Source organism: Choristoneura fumiferana, chromosome 10, assembly GCF_025370935.1.
Source record: "Choristoneura fumiferana chromosome 10, NRCan_CFum_1, whole genome shotgun sequence".
In the NCBI taxonomy this organism is placed as follows: Eukaryota; Metazoa; Arthropoda; class Insecta; order Lepidoptera; family Tortricidae; genus Choristoneura; species Choristoneura fumiferana.
In genome coordinates, this window is record NC_133481.1 from 13,401,925 (window position 1) to 13,422,745 (window position 20,821).

General features: G+C 35.4%; 2 protein-coding genes across 2 annotated transcripts; both read right to left on the reverse strand.

The window, feature by feature from the left end:
* Positions 1-70: 70 nt before the first annotated feature.
* On the reverse strand, positions 71-926 carry LOC141432138 (uncharacterized). The gene is made up of 2 exons (XM_074093588.1): positions 815-926; positions 71-492 (listed from the first exon to the last, which is right to left on the reverse strand). The coding sequence occupies exons 1-2, from the start codon at positions 884-886 to the stop codon at positions 241-243; spliced, it is 324 nt and encodes a 107-aa protein (XP_073949689.1). The 5' UTR covers positions 887-926; the 3' UTR covers positions 71-240.
* Positions 927-7,166: 6,240 nt separating this feature from the next.
* Positions 7,167-19,171, reverse strand: LOC141432137 (phenoloxidase-activating enzyme 1-like). Its single transcript, XM_074093587.1, has 7 exons — positions 18,915-19,171; positions 13,289-13,488; positions 12,073-12,265; positions 10,467-10,575; positions 9,609-9,796; positions 8,139-8,231; positions 7,167-7,857 (listed from the first exon to the last, which is right to left on the reverse strand). The coding sequence occupies exons 1-7, from the start codon at positions 18,958-18,960 to the stop codon at positions 7,544-7,546; spliced, it is 1,143 nt and encodes a 380-aa protein (XP_073949688.1). The 5' UTR covers positions 18,961-19,171; the 3' UTR covers positions 7,167-7,543.
* Positions 19,172-20,821: the final 1,650 nt, after the last annotated feature.

A 20,821-nucleotide genomic window follows, 5' to 3' on the forward strand; every position in this document is an offset into this window, starting at 1 on the left:
AAAAATAAAAATACAACCGAATTGATAATCTCCTCCTTTTTTGAAGTCGGTTAACAAGAATTAAGAAAAGTCAGTAATAGAAATGTACCTGAATACGCAATACATAATTATAATACCATAAACTAAGAAAATGAACAAGAGAATATAAATACGGTTGATGGTGTACCACATTATCACCGTAGTAGGTACTATTTATGACCTGTCAAAACTTTACGGAAAAACGTTTTTCCCATAGACTTTTTATGACTTTAGCTTGGTATTTACGACGTTACGTATTTGCATTTTAGTGTAAGTATAGTTAATAATTTCTTCTGCTTTCTTTACCTCTGCTCCTTCATCGATGTCACTAAATACTTCAATAACCCCGTTCAAACCTAGTTCTGCCTCTTTACCCTCCACCATGCCCAGACGAAGCGTATCACATATGAGATACTCGTTTTCAAAATCTGGGCATCCCACCACATCTTCTGAAAACTCAGCGCCGTAACATATCTGTGAAGATATAAAATAATATAATTTCTTCACACTTATCTCTACTTGGACTCTCTACCTCGAAAGGAAAAAAATAATCCATATTATATAATACTGATGATGGAAGCGAATTCCCTCCCTTAGTAATTAATTTAAAGAAAGATGAAGCGAACTGCATCGTGCAGAATAATGAAATACTATCAACATATTGCATGAAGATGCTCTTTGCGCATGTACGTCCTTAGGATTATAAAGATACTAACTGTAATATTATACTAAGATCATTCTATAAACCAAGTGACTGCAACATGTATGTATATTCAGTATTTACATTTAAACATACCTCTCCACTAGTAATTTTGATAAACGTAACGATAAAACATAAATTATTCACTAAATGGTGCTCGCGCTTCATTATAATTTACGAAGTTTAGCAACTAATGGAAAAATATTATAACTATTTCCTGCATCGTACCTTTTATACACTTTGTGATAACAATCTGTTTTTAAAACTGCATGTTACTTCTGTCGATGAAGTGTAATTGTATTGTATTTTGTGATTTACTATGAGTGATAAATTGCACGTTATGTTTACTATCCTTTAACAAGGGCATAGCGTGAGTAAAATTGTTGCTAGACGTCGTATCTAACTATATTTTCTATGGACTAGATGACTTTTACCATTATTATGAGCTGTTCATATTTTTATAGTTTTAGGAGCGTTTATTTATATCTACCTGCTGAGCTGGCAACGTTGCATTTTTGTTAGTTCATTCTTAAAAAACCGGCCAAGAGCGTGTCGGACACGCCCGAAATAGGGTTCCGTAGCCATTACGAAAAAAAAAAGTAATATTTTTCGAAGGATTTCATATTTTATACGGAATCTTCCATAGTTTAGGTATATTTTATACCTTAGGCTGCTATTTACTCTTAAACTACTAATATTTTTAGATACCCCACACGTTGGATGAGAAAAAAAATCACCCCTACTTTACGTCTATGGGAGGTACCTTAATTTTTTTTTAATGTTTTGTATTATACTATTTTGTCGGCATAGTTTATATATATGTGGAGTGTGGTATGCGTGTATTGAAGCGTGATGAGATGATGTACGTTTGTTGGTTCCCACATATATGTCCGTGCAAAATAGCATTGATAGTCCCTGAGCAAAGCCGCGGATCGACGGACGCACTGACATACAGACAGACAGACATGGCGAAACTATAAGGGTTCCGTTTTTGCCATTTTGGCTCCGGAACCCTAAAACGAACAAATGTTTATTTACGGACCACATTTTTAATTTTCAGTCAATTTTTATGGAATAATCGAGAAAAACTAACAAAAATGCAACGTTGCCAGCTCAGCAGGTATAAACGATCTTAAAGGGTTTACACTTTGTCTCTAGCCACACCCGTAGAAAAAGTGTCTAATATAGTTAATTAAAAACTATTCAGGACTGACTAGAACGAACGAAGGCGGTATGTGCAATGTAAGAAACGTAAAAATTATTCAATTACAATAGAAAACCTATTAAGCAGGAAATTTACACATAGTTGTTTTAGGAAAGCAAACAGCACGGTTTATAAATGAAGTATACTTGTTTCTTTGAAATGGGGTTAGATTTTTTAGTGGCGCCGGTTGAATCTCAATGTGATCGGCAAATATTCCTGGCGCACTCGCGCAAAATATATCAATTTCATATGAACAAACAAATGGGGCGCGCGAGGCTGTTTATCATTTCCGATATAGTAGTTTTATGTAAATGACACCTACTTTTAAACTGTCGTAATTTTTAGATTCCGATTGGAGTTTCCCCTTCGCGTATTTGTTATCTCCCGGAAAAAATGAATGTACTATGTACTCACGGCTGCGATTTACGACTTGTTTTTAACAAACTTCCGACAAATTTATCTAGGTGCGGGTTAGATTGGCAAAAATGTAACGAATTTTAGAAATGATAGTATTTTTACGAAATGTTTACATTAAAATCAAAACCAACTAATCATTTTGAAACCAAAAGGCGCCTTTTATATTTAACGTAGACGACATGTTACCATGATAGAATTCTCGCTATAGATAAATTCTTTATCTGTGCCCCAAAACTTCAAAATCACGCTCGCGTATAATCAATGTTTCCCATATATCTTCCTGTAGATGAATAGAGAAGTTATAAATATTTTTCACTCGGATTTCTTGAGCGTTCATGCACGCGGGGAATAAAATGCTTCATCTCTGCTTCGCTACCAATAACTCAACGCTGTAGACGAACACAGGGGAATCGTGTTTACAGTAAAAGCTTTGTACATTGGAGTTGAATCTGACTTTGACTAACCACTTCTGAAATTACCAAATCAAGATAACTGGATACCCGATCTCGGGTCTGGGACAAAATAGACAAGGCATGGTAAAATGATGCAGAGGGAAGTAAATAAAAGTGATTAATATTTGTTTTGTTATACGCTGTGAGTTTAACAAAAAAAATACATATCCAGGGGATTATTTTTCTTACTTATTTAATACTTATTTAGCATTGTATCTTATCTTCGTAACAACTGAGCCTGACATTTTGCATAAAATACAGGAAACCTATCAGTTCTATCTTTAAAAGTAGGTAACATAAAAATTACAATGTAATATCTAGGAAAATACTTACGGTAGCCTCTCCACGGGCGTTAACTCGCACTTGGCCATATTTTTTACATTTTGCCCATTGACAGTTATTCCAACGAGCCAATGCCCTTTAACTGGCTAACACATCACTTTATACTTGTAGCAATTTTAAAACTTACCAAAAGATGTCTTGAAATGCGTTTAAAATGAATAAGCATTTTCATGCTGTTTAGTATGAATATCGGGCTGAGAAAAATATACAGGATGGGGTCTTTAGATTTTCTCGTTTTCATACAAATGAAATATTATTATCTGACTAGAGACCAGCTTGATTGAGGCCAAACGTAAGCCTATTTTATATATTAAAAAAAAAGCTTTGCCAGCCAGCATTATTACTGGCATGACACGTGAGCTAGCCACTACGTTATCCAAAAATATTACAAATCCACATTTACATCGTGGGTATTTAAACTTTAAGTTTACCAAGCACATATAACATTGAAAGGGTTAATGATTAAATTATGCACATAGAATTGTCAGCGCCCCATTTAATTTGATTGCCAGTGACACCTATATGCAAATGATACGTTGCGTCTAATTGAATTTCTTTGTTTCGTCGAAGTGGGAATCCTTGATGACTTTTGGGAGCACAATTCACATTTACACCCGAACGATCACGGGAAAGGGTCGAAGGAGTAAATCATATTCATTTAACTGGTGATGATAACGTTCTTAATGGGAGTATTTTGGACTTGCACGTAAACATACTAATCATATCGACGAAATGTGTTTTTGCGGCAAATATCGAGTAGGAGTTTAAATTATTATTACAAAAATAAGGCTATCGAGAAGAGATAAAAAGGATTGAGATACTAATAACGACACAGTCGAGGATGAAGTAAGATGGATTTTTCTTAGTTTCTTTACAATACTATAACTCTTTATTGCACACCAACACAGGAAGCAGTACAGAAAATACAGGTACATAGAGATTTTTCTAAGGTAGGCAGCCTTATCGCTTCAGAGCAATCTCTTCCAGGCAACCTTTACAATGGACAAAAGTACGGAATACATTTTAGCAGGTGGTGCAATTTACAGTAGATAAGAGCAATATCAAGAATACATAAAACTAACACATACAATATACATACGTATATAGATACCATAACACATATACTCGTAAATAAGCTAATTATAACATTCATACGCAAGATGACTGATAGGTAGTGCTCTCTAAGCATAGACTTAAAGATAGGCAATGCCTCAAGTCTATCGGTAGGGAGTTCCATAAACCTGGACAGTTAATAATAATAATTAATGATAATTATAGCCCAAAGGAAAGAACAGATGGCCGTTAGCGGCGAAAGAACGCCACATAAGACGTCCATAAACGAGATGAACGGATGACTGACTAGGTTAAAGCCGCGGGTTCACGGTGGATGCAGGCCGTTGCCAAGCGAAGAAACTGGAGGTCTATTAGGGAAGCCTATGTCCAACAGTGGACGGCCTGCAGCTGATAATGATAATGATGATGATGACACTATTCTTCAATCATTCACAAAAATTTTAGAGGCTGGCTGCTACAAACAACAAACATAGTAAAATGCATCATTGAATATGAATACCAAATAATTTCGTTGTCTTATTGGCTCTATTGCAATTTAACATCGGTATACATAGATATACCCGTGTGGTGTCGCAACCTGTCCTATGTACCGTTTTTGTCAAACTTAACAAACTTAAAACCTAAAATTGCTAAAAGTGGCTCCGAAGCCGTAATTTTTCGTATGCTCTGTCCACCTCATTTGGCAATACAGGCGTGATGTTTGTGTACATACATATATATTAGTAATAATTACTGGCAGACCAGTTAGTTTGATTATATCTGTTTATGTTACAGTGGTCACGACATTGGATATCAGTTCAGATAATATATCAGTGTCTTGGTATTTCACATCAAATGGAACGTCTTAGACACTGATCGTCAGTTATTTTTCTATGATTTCATTTTTAGGGTTCCGGAGCCAAAATGGAAAAAACGGAACACTTATAGTTTCGCCATGTCTGTCTGTCTGTCTGTCCGCGGCTTTGCTCAGGGAGTATCAGTGCTAGAAATCTGTAATTTTACACGGATATATATTATGTAAACTATGCCGACAAAGTTGTACAATAAAAAATTCAAAAAAATATTTTAGGGTACCTCCCATAGACGTAAAGTGGTGGTGATTTTTTTTCTATCCAACCCATAGTGTGGGGTATCATTGGATAGGTATTTTAAAACCATTAGGGGTTTGCTAAGACGATTCGAAGTTCAATTCAGTGATTTGTTTGCGAAATATTCAACTTTAAAGTGCAAATTTTCATTAAAATCGAGCGTCCCCCCTCCCCCTATAATGGCTAAGTTTGCTTGAGAATTATTAGTAGTTTAAGAGTAAATAGCAGCCTAAGGTATTAAAATATACCTAAACTTGGAAGATTCCGTATAAAATACTAAATCCTTAGAAAAATATTGCTTTTTTTTTCGGAATGGCTACGAAACCCTATTTTGGGCGTGTCCGATACGCTCTTGGCCGGTTTTAACTTTCGTATTTCGGATAATTTTATTCATAAAAATACATATCTCAACGGGCTTTAAGTTTAGAGATAATAACTGTTGAATTATTCGTGTATTGGCTCACAATTACCTAGAAACTGGTCTCACTATGGTCACGCTCGTCGTTTTTTCCTGTACTTCGTTCTACTTGATGGTGCAACTATGCAATTATATTTTATTTATGTTTTTAGATCTAATGATACCTAATTAGAAGTGTTTCTAAGAACAAAAAGGTTTCTTTTAATTCATGAACATGATTTGATTGCTAGTAAATCCAGAAAATATCACCAAATGGGTGATATAGCTAATATTTACCTGTCTGTTTTTTTCTGTCTCATGAATAGTTGATGAAGTGTATTTTTAAGCAAATAATAATCCTTGTACCTACCCTTGTTCTAATAATTGTTTTAACATGTAATGAATAGTCGATAAAGTGAAATTACTCCAACAGAAAATATTATTATTGAATATTCTATGAATTGTTTTCGATAAAATGAAATTCGATAAATAGTTTGTCGACATTTCAAGGGGCACCCCTTTTATAAGTAGGTACAAAGAATAAGCCACGTGACTAACGGACAGACGGTCAGACAAAGCACAGCCTAAGCCAGTAGCAAGAGATTAGGCATTTGGCAGACGTCTTTCTTGAAGATCATAAGGGTGTACAAAGAACTTTTTTTTTTCGTAATTCCCGCTGGTTACACAGGCAATGTTGTGTAGGTTTTCACGGAGGCAAAGCCTCGAGAAGAAACTACCTTGTGATTTATAAAATAAAAGTCATTACTGTGCTGTATAGTATATTTATTCTTGAATTTTCATACGTAATTTTTAGATATCGATTACGATTATCGATTCATTAGAATGAGGTTTTAAAATCCAGTCTACCCGGTACGGCTAGCAGAAAAAACAATACATGTATAAACTTAAAATTATACATTCTTCTAAAATTAACACTAGAGAACAATTGTTTATTACAGCCCTTTTGTTTTTTTTTAAACAAATCAAAATTGTCCCATTATATCTTACCTACCTAATGACGTACTAAAATAAAAGTAAAGTTAAAATGTGCAATCTTCAGTGTTTAATATTGTCCAAATCATTCTTATCACATTATTGAGTTTTTTTTTCTTTTAACTAACCGTACTACTGACTGATGTCACAAATAATATTGTACTACTTCATTTTTTTCGAAAATACATTTTGTAGTCGTACTCGTATCCAATTAGTTAATTTCTAAAAATGTATTATTATTTTAATCACAGCATTCCCAATTATCAATGTCCATGCATTAAATCAATTTTAAAGAATTACCCTTCTGCATTACCCTTCTAAATTTTGTCTGTTTCATGTGAAGGCTTAATAAATGTCAAAATAAGATTTCACTCATACAAAATTTAGCAGCTATTTTATGAGATAGGGGATAATACGCTATCTAATTTCCCTTACCTTCTACCTTCTCTCAATACCTACGCTTATATCCTTTAAAAATGACATCCCATTATTTCGTTCGACGCATCTACTTGTATCATAATCACGAGCAGACTATACTTGGTTCGGAAAGGTATTTAACTAAATGTAAACAAAACAATGTCAATTGGTGTCTTAAACATTAAACTATCTAAACATTTACATTTCTGTATTGAAATACACTAGTCTAGTTTGTATTACAATGTTAGATAAGTAAAATGCTTTAAATCCTTGAATGTAGGTACCAAATCTGGCAACTGAACTTTGTTTACATTTAGTTAAATCCAAACCAAGTATAAGTAGGTATCGCGGTTTACGTCACATAAAATTATGTCAAATATAATTCGTGGTTCGATTAAAACTGTTAAATTGGCTAACATCAAAGTGGCGAAACTCAATATACTAAACATTAGTCGATTGCAACGTAGACCTGATCCAGTCAAGATAATTCGCGGTAGAAGTGTACACTCCCGGCCATCCGTCTCTGCCACAACCGTAGCCAAAGGATACCACTGCGACGGACTCCCAAACCCCATTGTTCTTGGCCCTCATAAGAGGTCCACCGGAGTCTCCTCTACATGCGTCTTCTGCGAACTTCCCTCCAGCGCAGATCTGATTACTGGTAAGCTCGGCACCTAGAGTACGGTATTTTTTGATACAGTTTTCCTTTTCAAAGATCGGCACTTTAAGCTTCAGTTTGACGGGGCTGTTGCGACCTGTAATAAAAATAGATAAAATAACGTTTAATAGTAACCTACCGCAAGCAAATAATTTTCGATTAAATACATCTCATATAATAATATGCTTAGGGTTAATTTTAATCTTCTTTTTGGTTTCGTGAATCTTCATCATAGGTACTAAATTCAGCAGTTAATTGAAACGAAAAGCAACGTACAATAAACTGAATGTAAAACCAAAACCACAAATGCTTACGTAACATTTGTAAAACGCAGTTCCACGGCAGCAAGAGAATTAACAAAATCAATAACAATCATACCATTTAGGGTTTTTCCCCAGCCGGCTACAAACACGTCGTTGCCGACGGTCAGGCGTGAGCGGCCATCGGGCAGGCAAATCGGCTGCACGTAGTCTGTAAAGGCAATTATACCATAAAGTCAAAGTCAAAGTCAAAATATATTTATTCAATTTAGGCTATAACTTATGAATGTCAAAAAAAATCTACCTACCACCGGTTCGGAAAAACCTCTGTTGAGAAGAATCCGGCAAGAAACTCAACGAGGTATATTTTATAAACAGATTTACATTATTATTAAATGATACTCGTGCTCGTATCTATACATCACAAGTATTTAACACAACTTCGGATCGCTAATGCGGATCAGAATTATTTCCAAATATCCATGATATAATCATTAACTTTATAATACGTCTTAGATATTAATGTCTTCTTGACAATAGATCTGAATTTTGTATCTGTTCTGTTTTGTAGTGATTGAAATACTAACCAGAGACAGAGACATTATTTTGACGACGGGATGGCCAAGTGGTTAGAGAACCTGACTACAACGCTAAAAGTCCCAGGTTCGATTCCCGGCCGGGGCAGATATTTGTATGAATAATACGAATGTCTGTTCTCGGGTCTTGGATGTTTAATATGTATTTAAGTATGCATTTATCTATATAAGTATGTTTATCCGTTGCCTAGTATCCATAGTACAAGCTTTGCTTAGTTTGGGACTAGGTCAATTGATTTCAAGTGTCCCAAGATTGATATCTATTTATTTGGTTGGTTAGTTTAGTTATTAGTTGGTTGTGTATGCTCAGAGGTCCTACGCCTGATATGATAATGATGATTATTTGGTTGTGCTCTCAAATGTTACTTCTTTGGGGGCCTCAATAAATTTACGCGAGGCGCTTAGGGGAAGGATAGGCGATCAAGCCGAAACCCACCCGATCAAAATCAAAACATCTACAACTAAACATGGATTCACACTAAAAATATTGAGTTTAGCAAAATCTCACCAGAGATTTAGGGATGGTCCGGCGAAATCTCGCGAGAAGGTGAGAACCTTTCGAAATACCTCCAAAGTTGTTCCACGTAGTTATTTAATGGATCTCCCGTTGTTTTAATATATGTATATTATATATGTATACGAGGGGGTAAACGAGCATGCTGGTCAACTGATGGGAAAGCAATCACCGCCGCCCATGGACATTCGTAACACGAGGGGTATCACAGGTGCGTGTCGGCCCTTTGTTTGCAATGAGTTGTTCAAATGATGATGACCACGAACCGGAAGACGAAGTGTCGTCAGGCATCCCACTAGCTAGATAGACTAATGACATCGTGAGAGTTGGGGGCAACCAGTGCATGCAGCGGCGAGTGGCGAGATGTCGTTTATTGTGGCGTTCTAAGGGGGAGGCCTTTGTTTAGCACTGAACGTCTTCCGGCTGATGATGATAATGATTATGATGATCATGATATAAGGATGAGCATTATACTTACATGAGTATTTCACCCTCTGCGCGAGCCTGACTAACGCAATATCGTCTCTCTTGTCGCTGTTACTATCGGAGTAGCCGGAGTGGGGATGGGAGCTGTCTACTGGCACTTCTACTGGCGGGTCTGCGCAGGAGTCGTTCATGCAGTCCGTTTCGCTTTGCAAGTCGTATTCGCCCAGACGCACTGTCACTCTAAAGATTATAAATGTAATGTGTTTTTATTTAAGGTGTACCCCATACCTTCACTCCTGTGGAAAATTCTCTAGCTCCATTGATTTAGGTTCGTTATAGTCAGTTGCTCAGACACGTTACTCTTTTATGGGTAACGTATGTAATTTACATAGATATGAAAATACTGGAGGCAAGGTACAATTTTAGGATTTTTGATGATGAAATTAAATAATTTGTGATAAACAATGTTAAAAATAAAATGAAAAATAATGCATACCAGAGTTGTTAAATTAGGTTTTTTGATTTTCACTGAGCTTTTTTTAACTAAGAACTTTCATGAATGGTTTTTCGGAGTCTTTTTGTATTTTTTATTTCAATTCCAAATTTGTCACTTTTACGGTCATCCCGTGAAAACCGTATCGAATATACAAACTGAGACATGGATGCACAGAAAAACCAGAAAAAGAGAAGTCTAGACACAAATTTCATATCTCAGGTTGCTTTTTTCCTACTACGCTACTTTAAGCAGCAGCACTCGCGACATCTATGTTTAGCTCTCATCAAGAGACGTCAACACTCTTTCGGAACTAACAGAAATAATTCAAATAATTTATGCATAACTAGTCGGCCCGCATGCATCGAGCGAGATAGTAGAAGAAAGATTTTTTTTTTCACAGAAAAATTTACTTACAGGGTGCCTACTTCCCGAGTGATAGCTCCAGTGACGCAATGAGCAGCAGTCAGTATATACCGACGGTTGATCAGTACTCCGCCGCATTGATACGTTATGCTTCCAGATGCTATAAATAGATAATATAATGGTTAATATTTAAATGTAAGCAGGTAATGTTGTTGGGGAAGACAGGCTCTCGAAAGGCCACTACGATCGGAAAGTGAGAAGTTGCGAGGCCTCCTATTACATTTAGTGCAACTAGCGCAACTCTTGGGATGTGATCAACAACTAACGACATCACAAGAGTTGCAGCTAACCGGTGTATTACATACGGCCGGTGGCTTACAGTTGGTAAGTTCTGTTGTCGTTTATTGACGCATTCTAACCTTTGTTCAACAGTAGAAATATATCTCCCGTCTTGTTTCAATACACCTGCAGTCGATCTTGCTTCTTCAGAGCGTTTGCACACACCAAATAAGCCCCAACTATCAACCCGTCCAATGGAATACTTAGAGGCAGTTAAAGGCCTACTACACTTATTATCTTGTGTTACTCAAAGACTTTCATTTGATAAACCAGCAATCAGATTACTAAGAGTATGTTATTTTACGCTAAATTAAGTTTGCATTCACAAATGAACCAGCAGACTTACAAAATAATGTTACTAAACCACACAGAAACTTTAAGTTACTCGTTCAGTTTTCAATAAAACCCATTTCATTTACACATGATGAATTGGCAAGGAATGTTTGCGGAGGACTCGAAAGTGCGCATTTGCAGTTTGACGAGTACTAAATTAAGGGATGTTTTCATTTTACCGGTCACCTTTAAACTTATAATTGGCGTATTTTAGAATGCATAGGTATTATTATATGCCTAAGCCGTTATAGCAGCAGGGAAAGGTAAAATGAAATTGAATGTATAATAAACTAGTAGTTTCCCGCAAATTCGTCTGCGAAGAATTAGTTTATCACAAACCCTCAGGTAGATATAAACTATAAAACTCACATTAGTTAGTTATTATTAATCTTAAAATCAGATTGATCCTGGAACACGTAAAAATCTCACACAATGAAGGCGAGGATGCTTATAGGATCACTTTTTGTCTGTCTGTCTGTCTGTCAAGACCTTTTTTCACGGGAACGCGTGGAGGTATCAAGCTACGAAATACGGAAGTCTACTGTCCCTTGGAGCTGTGAAAAAATCAAACTTCTAAGCCAACGCAATCAAAAGATGCAGCCGTTTATGCTGCAAATTTCCGCAAATTTTTGAAACTCGCAAGGGAATCAAAACCTACAGGGTACTTCCCGTGAACTCAGAATCTTGAAATTTGGTATGAAGGTACATAGCTATTATAACACAACCAACTAGAAAAGTCTGAAAATCTTGATTTTTTATGTCTGTCTGTAAATATCAATGACCAAAATAATCTGACCCCACACTGCGTACATTTTGCCTAAGAAAAAGCGAGAAATATCTTCAAGACACGATTACCGTTTACTGACATACCTATAAATGTGTACGGAACCCTCGGTGCGCAAGTCCGACTCGCACTTGCCCGGATTTTTTTTTAATAATCAGAAAACAGGAATCATTTGTACGCCAAGTTATTGGTTCCACTTACGAGTCCGGTAACCCATCAAGGCCATCCACGGGAACTCATCCAAGTCAGTGAACTGTCCCCCGTATATCCTGTCTCCTTGGGTGTCGATTCCACAGACGTCGCTCGGTGCTGGTGACGAGTCCTCGGCCTCTACTGGTGATCGTTGGCCATTGTTGTTGTTGGGAGGCCGTGTCGGTCGCGGTCTGGGTCTTGGCTGGAAATTTACAACACGACGTTGTGAAGATATACGAGTACGTTGTTACAATCTTTAAAGCCCAGTTTAGACTTGCAAGTAAAATCATGCAAGTTGCATTACATTGCGGCGCTCGATTGACCACTTTAAAGTTGTTCGCTTCATGGAATCTCAATGTAATCCAACTTGCACGATTTTTCTTGCTAGTCTAAAATGGGCTTAAGGTCAAATCATGTAAAACGATTTTCATCCACTTCTAGTAATCGGATGGATTTGAAATTTTTGACGGATATGTTGTTTGGCTGACAGTGCAAATACAGTCTTCAAAAACTAGTCCATAAAAAAGTCCTATTTTCGTCTATTCTGGATTCAGATGAATGAATATATCTACATATTTCTGGAGATTCTGGGTTTTCGCCGAAAATATTATTCCCAAATGATTATGTGGACTGTGAACTGTTTCATAATGGACAACCAATTTTTTTTCTGAAACTAAACTATTCACGATATACAAAATGGCCCATTTAGATTAGTATGGGAAGGTCTGACTGAAACTATAACACATACAAAGATCTGTTCTTAGGAACCATATCATCGATTTTAATAACAAGGAAAACTGCATTCATACATTTAAAAAAAAAACTTGTACTCAACTCGGGAATCGAACCCGGGCGTTTTAAAAAATAAAACTTACATAAATAAAGAAAGAAAGAAAGAAACGACCTGGTTCAATTCCCGTACCTACGGAGAACAAGTTTTTCTTGTTACTAAAATCGATTCTTCGTATGTCTCTAGTTTCAGAGTTTCCCATAATGAATGATCTAAATGGGGCACTCTGTATTACAGGACTATCCTGTAAAACCGTATAGGTAAGATTAAGTTAGGTTAATTTTATAACAATCCGTGAAGTTACTTAGGTACGTTTAAAAAAATCGTTCGTCCATAATGAAACAGTTGGGAACTTAATCATTTGGAAAAAATATTATCGGCGAAAAATTTGAGATCCATGTTTCTGACACCCACTCAAACACTTGACATTCTTACCGTAGATGTTGACGTTTGCGCAGGCAGTGGCCCACAGCACACTTGCGGCACGTAGCCTTCGAATCCACAAGAGGACTGCCTCAGAAAGCTGACCACATGGCTGGGTAAGGGGCGCTGCTCGAAGGAAGCTAATAGCGGTGCACAGTCGTAGAGAGAGACGCACTCACTTGTCGCACCCAGAGGAGTAACGCAGGAAGAATCTGAAAGTGTAATGTGCCAACTTAAATAAAATTGGGTCCAAAAAGTTTGCCAGACATAACAAAAAAATCATATTATTATAGTATATTTTTTTATATACTGTAACTATAGTTACTCTCCTTTCCTCCTATTTCTATTTTTTATAGTACCTTGTATTTCAGCTACTTGGCTGCCGGCAGCCAGCATCGTTTACGGTCGAGTAATATTCACCTTTAAGTTAGCCAGTTCTTCGACTTTCTCCAAATAAGACACCTACTCTAAGGGGCTGTTTCACCATCCATTGATTAGTGTTAACTGGCGGTTAGGTGTGATGCCGTCTCTATTTGTTTTGTTCGAATAGACGGAGACGGCATCACATTTAACCGTCGGTTAACGCTAATCAATGGATGGTGAAACAGCCCCTAAATCTACAAAATCTACCAGGCTGTACAATCGGTTACCGACCTAAGGCCGTATTGTCTAATGTTTCTGATCGTATGCGAAAACTGTCATTTGATTGTGACCGCGTGTGTCAGAATCGTTAGGCAATACGGCGTCTGTACCTATGAGGCAATTCTGTGAGGTATTTCAGGGACGGCTTGAGGAAGATGGCTCATACCTTAAATTTTTGAGAACAACTCCTTACTTGATTAATTTTTGATTAACTTTGTATTTATATACTTATATAAGTTTATTTTATTAAACTGAATAGTAATTTCAAAATGGTTTATTTTTTATGTGTTTATGTAATTAATTAAAGCATCGTGTTGTAGGTTTAATTAATTCTGATTTCAAGATAATACTATCGTAGATAACAAAATTAGCGAAATGTTATTAAATAAGTGAAAGCAGTGTATGAAACAAGCTACGACACCAGTGCAGAGCGAAATGTAATCAATCATGAAGACAATTTTACGCACTAGGTACTTTAAAATGGTCGAAACCTCGAACAACTACTTTATTAAATTAAATGATATGGAATAGAATTAATTTTATTCACTTTAGGTATCATAGTTCATAGCAATTGATATCAATATCAAAATAGAAATAATGTAAGTTTTATTTTTCAATACAGCCGGGTTCAGTTCCCGTACTGAGTATATTTTTTTAAAGTATGTATGTATGCAGTTTTTCTCGCCACAAAAATCGATGACATGGTTCCTAAGAACAGATCTTTGTATGTCTTATAGTTTCAGACTTGTCCATACTGACCGATCCAAATGTGCCACTCTGTAATCTGTATTTAATCAAGTACTTACACTATAACGTAGATGTTTATGTTAAATTTATATTGTTTGTATCAATACTTGATACCTACATACAATATTCACAAGGTAGCCGTCGTCGTAGTTATTGAGGAAAATCGAACAAGTTTAAAAACAATAGGTACATCTCAACATGGTTTGTCCCACAGATAAGGTTGATAAGACCAATAATACTTCGATTATGGAAGGTATTATGACCCCAGTTATGTACATTCGAGTTGTCAAGCAGAATTATTTTAATACTTTCTGGTTTCATTAAAGTCTATTCAGAAATTGTGCGGCTTACTTGCAACATCACAACATTATTTGTGCAGCCAAAAACACTCGTAACCGATCATTCGTGAACTTTGTTTGATGGTGTCTAATTTTTTTGCAAATACCTAGTTAAAATCGACTAAGTAGTTCTTCTTTGAGTGTCAATAACTATGAAACTTTGTGATTTAGCTTTCGTTATTGATAATCATACTGTTGTGAATATCGATTGTTTACTGAGGCAAGAATCTCACTAAGATGTGATGACACTCCATCCAATATTAGTAGATGTAAACCGCTGGAGTGAGCATCATTCTAAGTGCAGTTTTATAGTCAGTGCTTCAAAAAATAATGTCATCTAAATTTCAAGTCTCTATAGCTCTATTGGTTTCCGCTGCGCTTTGTCTGTTGTATGACTGTTACTCACATTCCGTTCGAAGACTTAGAACACGGGTATGCAATTAGTTTTAAGTATTTTGCTGTTTAAAATTTTATCAACGTCCAATTTTTTTTTTGTGATAATGTATTATTTATTTAATAAGAAAGGTATGTATACACTATACAAAATAAGTAGCTAAGTAGGTAACTTAGTGTGAAAAGTGACTTCGACGGTCTTGGGCTAGATACTTGGCGGTCCGAGGCTATGCCTTCTGCGGTCCGGCCGGACCGCGGTCCGCCTGTTGCTGACCCTTGACTTAGAATGTAGAATTTAAAAATAACGTGAACTTTCTTCAATCTCCGTACCTATTTTTTATCGATTGCAAATTTAATTTCGATAAACCACGTTAGTTAATAGTCTTACTCGCGAAAAAACCCCGGTTGTGTTTTTGAAATAGGTACCTACTTTAGTTACATTAAACATTGTTTAACACCTATCATAGGTTGCCTGAATTAATTATCCAATTATTTTACATTTTCTAATATTTCTTACTATTAAGTGCTTTTGCAAGTTACTAAAACAAGGAAATACCGCCGATGATTAGCAATGCTCGTCATAATTAATTTGATAACCCTTAACTTAGTGTGATACAGCTATGTCGTCATGTTCTATCTTTATTTAAATAGTTATAAAATAAAGTCACTCGACGCCGACTGTACGCTTAGACATTTTAAACTTAGCAACGGATTTAAATGAGGAGCTCACCATCAGTTACATAATTTTTCACGGAAGGTTTATTATGATATACTTACTAGCTTTTGCCCGCGACTTCGCTAGCGCAGAATTATATTTGTACTTACCCAGTTTAAAAGTTTTTTGATCTCACTGGAACTAAGTACATTATTTCGGGATAAAAAATAGCTTATATGTTAATCCAAAATATTTATGTATGTATTTAAACTCTTTATTGTACAAAACAAAAGACACAAATACAAATGACAAACTTTGGGATACTTGTATATATTACCGGTATGCCAAATTTTATTCAAATCCGTTCAGTAGTTTTAGTGTGTGAAAGAGTAACAAACATAAAAACAAACATCCATCCATCCATACACTTTCGCGTTTATAATATTACTAAGTAAGATTGTATACTAGTAAGGTACGTAGTACTCCCCGGCTTACTGCGGGTGTATAACTTTTGGGAAATGGAGTTGAAAAATGTGGAGAGCCTTTAATTATTTAATTAGATACCTTTTGTTTGAAAATTGTACCATTGCATGATTTTACGTAGATTAAAGTAAGTACTAGCCTATTTGTAATTCCACGGGAGTGAGACCGTAGGTAGAATAAAGCATTTTAAAATAAAATCTGCATAAAAAGAAGGTAAGATTGAGCATAAAGTTAGTATAGTATTTTAAAGAGGTACTTATACGATACTAAACATGTTACAATAGAATGCTCAAAGGTTAACTGCAAAAGATCTCTTTAGGCCCTAAAGAGATCGAGAGAGGCGAACCCACAGGGCGAACCTAACCGCTAAATTTTAGGGATAGGTTCGCCTTTGTACTCCTGTAGGCATTTAATTCTCTGTGTTTTAGGTTCAGTAAACAATAAACCATAAGACATATATTTTCGAACACGTGTCACTATCAAATTTTTGAAATGATCGCGACAACAACCTAAAATTTAGGTTAGGGACTAATTATTCGTTAAAGAAAACCGGTATTCAAATTAAGTGATAACAACAAGGTCACTGAGTAAGATATAACCACTTAATGTTATTTCACATTATTTTGATTACACTGTTAGTAAAATAACAATCCACTGTAACCTTGTTCGTAGGTACAGAGTTCTCTTAATTGAGAATTAAATTAAATAAAAATATAACGATCAGCTTAACCTATCTACCTATCTATTGTCTATACCTATAATAAACTATCAAGAAAGTAAAATAGTTTAGCAAAAAACTATTCATTCTTAATTCATGTAAGAGCGTGTGTACGTATTGCCACACCCGGGTATCGAACTGACTAAAATCTGTTAAAATTACACCCTGTACTTTTATTGCATCGATCGTTAGGGTCAAATTATAAAAATGTAATTTCTCTAACAAACTTGATAGTTTAACCCGTCGCGCGACCAACGACTTTTTTGGGTAATTTTGGACTAGTACCCTATGTTAAAGAGTGATCAAAACTAGTAACAAAAATTGACTAATCACGAGTACTTATAATCCATTTAATTTAAGGTTTGACTTAACGGCCAAATTGTAACACATGTTTCTCGCTATTTCGCACACAAGTGGACTAAAAATACCTACTACCTGTATTTATTAGCGGTATTTAATATGTTTTTAGTATAGAAATTGACACAATTTTAAACAGTTTCGTTGTTTCATTTAAAAACATGTGCAAATTGTACTGTTAAGTTTCAAATGTTAAAATAAATAGAGTATAGATACGCGCCACTGTGGCGCGCAGGGCGTTCGACAGGTTAAATGAAAAAAAAAACATGTAAGATATTACTAAGAATTTATGAGCTGGTCTAGATAAGGTAAGTATACTTTGTTACGAGCAGATCAAAAAACATAATTTTATTTACATTAAGTACATTACGAGATTTCCCAGTGTGTACTCGTACATACTTTTTTCGTAAATTTCGCGTCAAAGCTTTTTTATCATAATAAATGTGTTAAGGAATAAATTATTGTATTCGCTTTACTTGGATGATTTTTATTTTTAGAACATTTAAACAAAGTTGTTAAAAAAGTTTTTACAATTTGATGTAGATGAAAAAAAGAAGGAATACTTATATATCTCTAAAAGAAGAAGATTAAAATCGACTCCTAAGAGCTGATTTCATACAAACATTCAGTTACAAACAGAGTTACAATTGAAGCGAATATAAAAGCGTTCTAATCAACAGTTAAAGATTAATTAATATACTCAGCGGCCCAAAATGTGGCCCACTCTCCATACAATATTACCTATTCTGCATATATTTGAGGGCCAGATTTTTTGCCGCTCAGTATAGTTTGGATGCCGACAAATATAATAGAATAATAGAATTTATTTATTGTCAAACTGTGTACAAAAGATGACATAATATAATAGTTCCAACAGTTACCCAATGTGGGCGTACAATATTTATATCCCTACCATACGAGTACATACTTTATCAGCTAAATACAATTTTTTTTTTTACAATACTTAACAATATATTTAACGTTACTGTAACTACAGTATTTTTTGCACTTTTTTGTGTCAAAGAACACCCAATACATCAAATTAAAGTCTACTCCGAAGTCAAATTGAACAAGTGAACTGGAAAAAATGTACATGTCAAGTTAAACATTGCAACTATATTACATTGTATCTTTCTGTATATCTAGTTATTCAGTTTCAATCACCTATTAGCGACCTTACAATTGAAACAAACCTCTGCATATATAGATGATACAAACGTAGGTCCGCAACCAAACCGGTTACGAATCCCAAACCGTCATTTATTTTTTATGCAATTATTTCAATTGTATTAATACTTTACTTACGCGCATAGCTCCAAAGGAACATAAAACACACTATCTGGATCTTCATGATTTAACTAAGCTAGGCTAAGCAATCACAGGGAGTTACTTAGTTGTTGAAATATATCACTTTGGAAGTACTTTGTATTTAATAAGCTGCAGGTAACTTAGCATGCGCGTGCGCCGCGCCGCCTAGCTATACTGGTCGCGGAGGTTAACTTCAACTCATATATAGTATACGGAATTTATTATCTTGTTTCGTACCGTCGTCACTGTTGAGAGAAACCGCATGAACGAATGCCCTTTTTTAAGTCAGTTATTTTTTTATGACAATGAAGTTAATGAGCTATTCGTACACCCAATGGCAAGGACTTACCCACGTGATGGATATCAAAAGATTTCAGATGTTACCAACCTAAATGGCTAAGATAGAATACCTCTTGTGTCGGTAGTTTCGTCAGCTATCTTGCTCTCCACTCCGGACACAGCAGCGCAAGCACTGCTGCTTGGAGGTCAGGTTAGCTAGGAGGTAAGATGATGGTAACAAATTGGATCTTGCGCAAGGTCCTAATAAGGTTGCAGATGAATAAGATGATTGAGTTAAATAAGTTAATTAGATGACAGCTTGGGTCAATTTTAGATAAGTATTATTTATTTGTTGCCAATGAAAAAATGCACACTGAATAACGGCTAAATAAACACGGAAAAAAAGGTATTCTTTGACCAAGAATATTCATAGTCTCAGGAATATTGTTTAAATCCAAATAATTATTTTCTTTAAGAAACATAATAGTTTTAACCCAAGACAATATTTGTCTTCATCCAATACAATACAATATGGCGTCCGGCTATATACGAAATCTAGACACGCGGTAGCGTGTCAAGCCAAGTTCAAAATAACAGAACTGGCGAGCAGCACCGTGTGTAATTTTACCCGAACCATTTAGAGCCACTATTGACACTCTCATAACTCAAAAACTATTTCACATAACATGTCAAATTTGCCTCATTTATTGAGACTTGTGAAATACATATGTATGTGCTCCAAATTTCATAAACACACCTCAAACGGTTATTTAGATATTAACATCAAAAAATCCTCATTTTTATCACTTAGGTATTTATAGCTAAAAATTCTAACCCAGTTTCAGATGACCTAGAAAGTTCAAATTTGGCATCCGGATAGATAGGTAGATGGGTGAATACAAAGGAATAAATCAGAAAGTAGTAAATTTTTAATCATTTTATAACAATTTTTAAATTTAATTATTTCTGTAAAAAAGTAATGATATCCCATCAAAACATAAATGTGAAATGAGAGCCAAGTTCAATATTATGATATATATATGCCTTGATTGTTGTCTTTAACGACCAAAGAAGTGAGATCTAAATGGGTGCCAAGTGCCAAGGTGCCAAGTTCAATGGTCAGTCCTGAAATTTATTTATGACAATTATATAATATATATACATATATTATAAACTATACTTACTTAAAATACACGTACATATAAAATACACATACACATATAATGTTTCTTGATTATCATCCTACATTGACAGTATTTTGTAGCAAAGCCTGAGAAATAGGTATGTACTTACTGGTCAGTGATCGTAATGAGTCATTGCAAGTTGAATGCCAAGTTTACGGATTTACCCGCACGAAGATTAACATTTAGCTTCTCCTCGATATTTACCCAACTATTAGTACCTAGGTACTAATATAAGACTAATAATATAAACTAGCCGTTACCCACGAATTCGTCCGCTTAGAATTCAGTTTTCACTATCCCGCGGGAAGTATTGAATTTTCCGAAATAAAAACTATCCTATGCCCTTCCCCGAGATGCAAACTATCTGTATACCGAATTTCATCTAAATCGGTTCAGCGGTTTATGCGTGATGAAGTAACAAACAAACAAACAAACAGACTT